The sequence below is a fragment of the Limulus polyphemus genome, unplaced genomic scaffold, assembly GCF_000517525.1.
Source record: "Limulus polyphemus unplaced genomic scaffold, Limulus_polyphemus-2.1.2 Scaffold7590, whole genome shotgun sequence".
Classification (NCBI taxonomy): Eukaryota; Metazoa; Arthropoda; class Merostomata; order Xiphosura; family Limulidae; genus Limulus; species Limulus polyphemus.
This window is the reverse complement of record NW_013673200.1, coordinates 16,478-26,120: the sequence shown is the minus strand read 5'-3', so window position 1 is coordinate 26,120 and position 9,643 is coordinate 16,478. Positions and strand designations below refer to the sequence as shown.

The window sequence follows — 9,643 nt, the reverse complement described above, 5'->3', positions numbered from 1 at the left end:
TTTCAAGATTATACATATCTTTATAAACATTAAAGTTTGATTATTTTTCAAGATTATACATATCTTTATAAACATTAAAGTTTGATTATTTTTCAAGATTATACATATCTTTATAAACGTTACACAGTTTGATTATTTTTCAAGATTATACATATCTTTATAAACATTACAGTTTGATTATTTTTTGAGATTATACATCTTTATAAACATTACAGTTTGATTATTTTTCGAGATTATATATCTTTATAAACATTACACAGTTTGATTATTTTTCGAGATTATATATCTTTATAAACATTACCAGTTTGATTATTTTTCAAGATTATACATATCTTTATAAACATTACAGTTTGATTATTTTTCAAGATTATATATATCTTTATAAACATTACAGTTTGATTATTTTTCAAGATTATACATATCTTTATAAACATTACAGTTTGATTATTTTTCAAGATTATACATATCTTTATAAACATTACAGTTTGATTATTTTTCAAGATTATATATATCTTTATAAACATTACAGTTTAATTATTTTTCAAGATTATATATCTTTATAAACATTACACAGTTTGATTATTTTTTGAGATTATATATCTTTATAAACGTTACACAGTTTAATTATTTTTTGAGATTATATATCTTTATAAACGTTACACAGTTTGATTATTTTTCAAGATTATATATCTTTATAAATGTTACACAGTTTAATTCTTTTTTGAGATTATATATCTTTATAAACGTTACACAGTTTGATTCTTTCATTGTGTGTAGCTTATAATTATTGCAATAATCACAGACTGTTAACACAACAGCCTTCTTCCACTTTCCTTTAATTTAGGGTTAAAAATGCATGATACCACCAGAAATAGCTTCTCCCATTATAACTTGTAGATGTCACTTGTTTAATACAGAGTTCATTTTACAAAAGCATACCAGTTAGAAATTGAGTAATTTTGTTTCGTTAGGTCATTTTGTGGGGAGAAACGATTGAAGAAAAGCAACAACAGAGTTGTTTGGGAAGATTTGGAGCTCAGTCGGCTGTACTGGAATTAGAAGATGCCGTAACAGCTGTTGATTTCTGCCCTGTTTCTATCCAGGATTCCAGGTATTTAAAGTTAATGATACGACTGTGAAGATTTCAAGTTGTAGCTAGACATAAACAATGCACTTTACACCAAATGCGCAAAACCATTTCACAAAAGTTATTTTCTAGACCATTCATTAACTTCTAGTAGATATTTATATACTTATATGTGGAACTTCAATAAATATTAGAAAAGCCTTGCGCTAGTAATGAGGCTCTCTTTTCTTCTGCTTTTGTATTATCAATGAGTATGCCATGTATCCAATTATGAAAGGTGAATCCCATGTTTATGTACTAAAGGATTCCTTTCTTTTATCAATGAAGCATTTGTTACACATTTAAGTGTATTAATGAGAAATAATATGTTGCCATATAGATTTGTGTGCAACGAACTAAATCGCCAATGAAATAACTATATATGTTTTACTTTATGGTCAGTGCTGTTAGTTACACATTTTGTGATTGTTTTATTTTCCTTGTTTGACGAACATATTAGAAACTTGATTATAGTAAACTTCAAAACGAAATTAAGTACATCTGTATTTGTGTTGTTTTTTTTATGATCTAATATGTACTTTTACTGCCCGAAACATTTACAGATATTATACTTTTATAGTCAAATATTACTGGATTAATATGATGTAAGCTCTGCACGTAGTTAATTAATTTATTTATTTTAAAGTTCACATTTACATGAATTATCATACAAATCTATATATTATAACCTTTAGAAGTGGGCTTGATATTTTGCATGAACAATACCAAGAGGAAACATTGGTTATGTTTTAGAACAACCTATCAGTCAGTAAGGTTGTTCGAAGGAGAAAATCTATAAATTAAAAATTAAATTTCCTGAAAGTTGATAAATAAAATTTAGGCTCAGATCTCACTCATATTATTTATAGCTTTGAGTGTGGATACAAATGGTAGGAAAACAATAATGTTTGTGTGTTTAAATACTTTTTTTTTTTACATTAGGTATCTGTTGGCCGTGGGTCTGGAGAGTGGCTTAATTTATTTGTATAAGTGGTGTGGACATCAAGGCGATGACCAATGGCTGTGCGTCACAAAACTTGATAAATGGTATCCTTTACTTGTGTGTTTTAGTAAAGTAATTCATAACAGTAATTGTTAGTTTAATACCATCAAAGAAAAACAGTCCAGGCAGAGATAACTCAAGCATTATGGTATAGGTATTGTCAGTGTAAAGTCACTCCTAAGCTGTCTGAAAATGACTTAAGGAAACCACATTTGAATAGTCCATACTACGCACTTTTCTCATAAACATTCAACTTAGAACCTGAATCTTTCACCAGTTACCCATGCTTTGTACTAGTTTAATTAAGCAGTATTTTCTTAATAACACATTAACTACTGATACAAATATAGTGAAAAATATGTTAGTTATGTGAGAAATAAAACGCAGTTTGCATCATAGACTGCTTGAAACACAATGCAAAACACTGGGAAACATAGTTAACATGAGTGAGATAGGCACTCCTGGACCCCTTAAAATATAATGAGTTTTAAGTTCTTTAGAAACTTTTAAAATCATGTAATATGAGCAAAGTTGAATCACCCTGCAAGCTTGCTGGAATGGTAAATATCTCCTACGATAGCCTAGATGCAAATAAGCATGTACTTTCAAGAAATAAATGTTGATTATGATAATAAACGTTTATATGAATCACAAGAGGCATTTAAACAAAAAAGGGAAAAGTTCTAAACAGCTGGTTTCTATAATTCTCCAGTAGAAATTTGTAAAAAGTCATGAAAACATTTACTGGCTGAAATGTGTATAGTAGCCCTCTGGTAGTATTTACTAACAACTGATCGTTAAAAAATTATTTAAAATGTATTGTGTTAAAATAATAGATGTAGAGGCCTTCATATCATTATGATGAACCTGTAGGGTGACCAGACGTTCCGGTTTTGCCAGTATAGTACCGTTTTTTTTTAGTACTTTGTCCCAGTGTCCTGAGAACTTAGGACAAACGTCTTAGTTTTATTATAAAGACATCAAATGTCAGTCACATTGAATCATAAGTGTAATAGGCCTAACTGACTTCTTCATTGTTATTGTTGTAACATGTACTTTCCTGCCAACAAACTCTCAAAAATTCCGTCTGTGTGTGTGGTGAGAAACCCAAGTCGCTCAGGGTTTTAGTTAGTAGTACTGTAGTAGACATATAGTAGTTGCTGAATGTATGGTGGACAATTAAACATCGGGATTTGTTCTATAAGATATTTTTATTATTGAAAATGTTTAACTTATCTTAGTGTCAAAATGCCAAAAAAGAAAGTTTTTTGTTGTTTTTTTCCAGATATTTTGAAAGCAGATTTTTTTTTTAAGGCAAGTGAGTTGGATAACAAATTTGAGTACACTATTTGTAAAGCTGTGTTTTAGATAGCACACAGTGGCAGATTGGACTTTATAGATCACATTGCCGAGAAAAAGCACAATGGCCATTTTGAAATTAGGGGCAAGGGCCGAGCTGTCCTGCTTTTTTGGTTTAGAAATCTGGTCACCCTATGAACCTGTTAACTTCAAAATCACATGAGATTTAACCTAATTTTGGTTTGCTATTTATACCAGCATTTCTTTACTTTTTCAATACCAGGGACCAGCTCACTGCCTCCCTAAACTGTTGTGGCCACTAAAATGCAAGTACAATGAAAAACTATTACAATTTACATATGAATATTCTGTCAGTTTTTGTGAAATTCCCTGGATCAGAGCCGGTCCACAGACTGATGGTTGGGAAACATTGATTTATATAACTCAAATTTCAAGGCGAGCACTAGAACTGAAATAGTATCCATATATAGGTTAGAGTTCTTTCAAAGATTCAAAAGTTTTCCACAAATAATGAAGCTTACTTCTTTTAGTCTAGCGTCAAGTTATTTCTGTTAGGTTTTGTAACTTTTTTTTTACGTATTTTTCATTTATATTTAGTCTCTTTGTTATAACAATGCTTAAGAATGAATTAATGTCAGGTTTATAGGACAGAAACAAAGTTCACCATGTTGAGATATCCTTGACAACACGCTGCAGTGTGGCTCACCACTCAACGGTGAAACGTTTGAAGTTCTCACCTAAACTAGGAAAAGCCGGCTGCCGAGGGAAAGCTGGTACCGCCAAGGATGTGGTGCAACTGGCCAGTTGTGGTACAGACGGTATTGTTAAAGTGTACAACATTAAGCTTTCTGCTTTGTGAGGATTGTTTACTGTATCAGATTGTTAGTTGTACAAATGTTGATGAGATATATAACATCAACTCAACAACAGAGTTTTTGTCCAGGTTAAACAGTCTGGAGATCTGTTACAGGACTTCCTCAGTTAACTAATCACGTTATCAAAGTGTATCGTATACACTAACAAAATGGATAACTACAGTTTTCATTGCAAGGTGAGGATGTATTCAGTAATTATGAAAAAAATAAATTGTTGGCCAAAAACATTTAATTTTTAAAAATAATCCGTCTTATTTTGTTGAATAGTTTAATAGTGATGTGAGCTGTATTTTTGTTCATAAAATAGTTTGAGTTTTTTTTTACTATGAAACTCTCCTGGATAAAGTAGCTTTAAGGCAGACCTTTAAAGTTCAACAAGATACCTTTTTGTATATTTTCTCTATTTTATTGTTCATATACCCAACTAGAGCACTGTATAGGTAATTCAATAGAATATAACAGAAAAACATGCAATTTATAAACAGTGTTTTTGGAAAAGTCAAATGATCTATGTTTTATGTTCGTTTAAGTTATCAAACTTTAGCTGTTTTTACTCGTACATCAGTGAAATAACAGAAAACTCAAACTACATAAATTATAATACTTAATTCATATTTTAACATGAAAATTAAACATATCAAAACATAAATATAGTGGTAACTGTAAAGTTCATTGCATATTCTCCCCTCCCCTTCTTTTGTAATGCTTTGCGAAGCTGTATTGAATCTGGAGGAATTATGCCCCCTCCCCCTTTTTTTAAACCTCATAATCAACAAGTGCATACAAAAACCATTTTCCTAAGCAATGCCAGTTATTAATACACCTTATAATAATCTTGGTCAGTTGTAGTGTCATTTTATTTTCCTGATAATTATCTAATTCGTTACATTTTATGATAATTTAGATCAGTTGTTTTATTATCAGTTGTTTTTATTGTCGTATCATCAAGTTGCCATGCCTTCTTTAGGAAATCTTTTTCTGTAATCTGGAGTGAGTATGTTGTGAAGTTTTTATTGCCCTTTATAAACAGGGTATAAGCTAAAGTGGTTTTACTTGGGTAGCATTGGTAGGGAAAGTTGAATATCCTACAAATGTGTGGGTCTGGAAAGTCATGGGGGGGGGGGATGTGGTCACCCTTTCTTATTTTAACCACAAAATAACTGAAACTTTAAGGAGAAAAATATTAAGTCGTCTTTTTCAGAATTATATAACACCAGTAATTGTATTATTTTTGCTTTGGAAAACTTGTGTATTGTATATACAAACAACTGTTTGAATAATCTGCTTTTTTAATAGTTCACTTTAACTGTTTTTGATTGGATACTTAAATTTGTTGTGGTCAGTACCACTTGTAAGTGCCTCTAGGTTATTAAATAATCTCAGTCAATTGAATTTGGCAGGTAGATCAGCAGTTACTATGGTTCTTTCCAGCCCTTTTTAGTGTATCGGCACCGCTGCATTTTCCTGTGCAGTGATACTCTAAAATATGTGTCCAAAATTTATTTTGACAACTAACTCGACCCCCCCCCCCCCACCCACACACACATAATGATATATTTACATGTATAAGCACTGTTGAGAACGTGCAGGTGTTGTTTTCCCATATACTCAAAGTAGTCTACACCATTTACATGTATCTGTCCCAGTAATACAAGATAAGTGCACTCAATGTTGTCCACTTGTCCACACACTAGTTCATTGCATTTCTGTCACTGTATTTTCAGGCCTGAACCAGTGCACTAACTTTGCTTGTATGTCCAGCATGAAGTATTACTTAACTAGCCAAGACCTGCAAAACGTTCGCGATAAAAGTTCTGGACAGATAAACGCAAGTGCATATTTATATAGATTGTAGGGCTTTATTTTTGGGGGGAAGAACCTTGATTGTGACAAAAATATATATACACACACTGGTACAGTGGATGTAATATAGAATTAAAATAAACATTTATTGACTGAGTGCATACAAAAATATATCTTTAAAAAAACAATCTAAAAGCCAGCTGGTGGCAGTTTAAGAAAGGTACAGGTTTGATTGAGGCTTGACATGAAGACTATACATTACTATCAGCACAGAAAACAAATGGAGTCTTCATCTTTATAATATCAAAACATCTCAGAAATAAAACCATGTAAACTAGTATTTAATGTACATAGCTTTACTAGAATGTCTGAATAATTAAGTTCAGTTAAAAATACATGCTTTAAAATACTATAAAAAGAATGTACGAGTCTAAAAGATAACTTGTGAGAGAATACGAGTTTCTTTTATATTTTAGACAAATGACCTTTATAATATAGTTACATATATATCTGAGCAACTAAACACGTTTTTTTTTCTTTTTCAAATAAGATTTATAAAAAATAAGTTGCACCAAATAAAACTGTTAGATCAATTAATATAAACTAGAGTGAATATGTGATTAGCAACCTTTATCGCCAGTATCAATCTTTGATGTAGGAATACATTTTAAAATATGCGTGTATATAAAGTTGTAGAAGCTTACATCACTGAACATAATAATTACCAGTTAGTTAAACAAATTAGCCAATAAAACCTGTACAGTACATGTAAATTTTATTTAAGCTATAATCTCTGAAAATAGTGACATTTTTATTTCAAAAAATTATTTTCCTTTTATGAATTAAGTATTTACTGTTTAATAACAAAGAAAATAACGATAATCTTATTTACATAAGATGAATAAATACAAATTCTGTAGAACCTAAAACTAACCTGTAATACTGACCTTTAACAAGGTATCTTAACTTTATTATAATTCATACATATTATTTACTAAAAAGCAGAATACCACAACTATTCTGAAATATATGTAGTATTTTTGCTAACTTATTTCCTTCTTAAGTCATAAAATAAAAATTATATATATATATATAGTTACTTAAGTATCAAGATGTAATTAAAGACAGCTTACCCATGAACCATCTTGAAATACAGAAACCATTATTGTTCTAGCTATATATAAGAAAAAACTTCCTCAAAACACAACAGTTATATACACATATTATTTGAATAGAAGATTATCCACAAGTAAATCCTTAAAAATATTAACGTAATATGTAATGTAATTAATGCAGCATTTGGATTAAAATAAATGTACAGTTTGGTCACTTAAGCCTTGATTTCATATTGTCCTTTGTTTAGGGTTGAAAATTAACGCACTATATGCTGAGATATAAATATATTATTATTAGAAAATATAATTTGAAATATTGACGAAATTTAAAGCTCATTTTTAGAATATTCTAGAAATCACTTAAATGCAGTATTCCATATTAGAATTCATTATATATTGTTTAGTTTCTGTTCTGTGTTCAGTACTTGAACGTTCTTTGTTTTACCACTGATAAAACACGATTAAGAAAAATTATAGTTTAAAACTATTTGTCAGGTATTCACGTTATTTGATTTATAAATGCAATAACGTTTATTTAAAAAGACCTAGCATTTTTCTAATTTTAGTGTCTTAAAAAAACATTTAGGCTCAGGTTATTCTGACTGGTCATGTTCAGAAGGAAGTAAATGAGTCTGTTTGAAAGTTATACGGTTAAAGAGACGCCATTGAATAAAAATTTTCAATAAAATCACTCTTTCGTTTTCTCTCTGGTGAAACTCACTTCAGTGTCAAAACTATTAACCTTTGTGATTCTCATAGGCCCATATTCAACTCATTAGCTTAATGGAGTAAAACCCTGATATATCATTACAATAAAACTGGATTTTAATCTAGTTCCTTCTTTTAAAACCCGATACAAATTTATGCAGTTTGAATAAACATTTCAACTACACCTTGTTTGCTGTACACTACAACCAATTTCCCAGGCTTACACCGTGGTATTAGATGCTGTGTCTCGTAGCGTCTAAATAACTTTGTAACCATATCAGTCTAGAGAGCGAAAGGTCTCGTCAGCAGAAGTGTACACAAACGGAGCCTAGTTGACATTTAAAATCCGTGTAAAAAAAAAAGGGGGGGGGGGGAGGAGACAACAACAACTATGATTTAAAAGTATTCTTATTTTGATATAATTTCACACTTATAACTCGCTCAGGTATCACGCTTCTCCAACATAGGCGTTATATCCCGATATACTTAAGATGAAGTTAATTAACTATGACAGTGGTATAACGCTTAAATCTGTTGGTATAGATTAAGTAAGGCATCAGAATTCCAAGAGCTATGATCGTTATTCCAAACACATTAATGACGATAGCCTGTTCAGGTAGGTCCTTGTAGGAGTCACTACGATGAAAATAAAATAATATCTATATATATATATATATATATATGAAAGAAACAATATGTAAACCAACTTATTATATTAAATTATCCCACTTAATGTTTAAACAGAATAAAATTGCATTCTATAATAAAATAACAATAATGCTATTTTCAAAGAGTTTTACTTCTGATTTGTTAGTATTCTGAATTTATGTAATGTGTAATTTATGCAAAGTTACGTAACAAACCAATATGATAACCAAGTAAAAAATAATGTTTTAAACGAATAATTTCTGTCTCACAGCTATATCCATGGTACAGATTGTCGTAATCCAACGGAACTTGTGTAGCTTTTGAGATATGCACATACCTTTAAATATTTACATTCAACTACGACTTGCACTTTTTGTGAGAATAAATATTAATATAGAAACGTTACCTTTGTGAAGATAAGCTTCATAGTAGTCCTGTATTTATTTTAGCTTGGCTGTAAGTACATAGCTTGCTCTGATTGGAGGTTAATTTACCGATGTTTTATATCTAAATGAATTTATTGAGGTTTTTCTTAAATATTATTGGCCTGGCATGGCCAGGTGGTTAAGGCGCTTGACTCGAAATCTGAGGGTCGCGGATTCTGATCTCCGTCCCACCAAGCATGTTCGCCCTTTCAGCCGTGGGGGCGTTATAAAGTTACAGTCAATCCCACTATTCGTTGGTAAAAGAGTAGCCCAATAGTTGAGTGGGTGGTGATGACTAGCTGGCTAGCCTTTCACTGCTAAAGTAGGGACGGCTTGCGCAGATAGTCTTCATGTAGCTTTGCGCTAAAAACTAAACTTAAATATTAATGATAACGGTTGGCTACTTTTTTTTTTTTGCACAGTCATATAATAAATAATACATACAGTAATTCCTTATTTTTGTGGCCTCAGAACTACATTAAAAAGCAAACCAATTTTCCACACTGTTACGACAAACCGCCACCAGAGGTGACTGAACTTAGCCAGAAAGGTTTTATAAGATTATATTTGTGACAGTTAAATAATAATAATAATAAAAACGTTTTTTAGTAGCGTTGCAC

The 9,643-nt window shown here is 30.8% G+C and overlaps 1 protein-coding gene across 1 annotated transcript in view; it reads left to right on the top strand.

The window, feature by feature from the left end:
- The window catches only part of LOC106474715 (elongator complex protein 2-like), a 15,192-nt gene extending 10,641 nt beyond the window's left edge, over nucleotides 1-4,551 (top strand). The window contains exons 12-14 of the mRNA XM_013935405.2: nucleotides 972-1,111; nucleotides 2,069-2,173; nucleotides 4,146-4,551. Coding sequence (XP_013790859.1) covers nucleotides 972-1,111; nucleotides 2,069-2,173; nucleotides 4,146-4,308 — 408 coding nt within the window. The 3' untranslated portion in view covers nucleotides 4,309-4,551. The remainder of the gene's footprint in view (nucleotides 1-971; nucleotides 1,112-2,068; nucleotides 2,174-4,145) is intronic.
- Nucleotides 4,552-9,643: the final 5,092 nt, after the last annotated feature.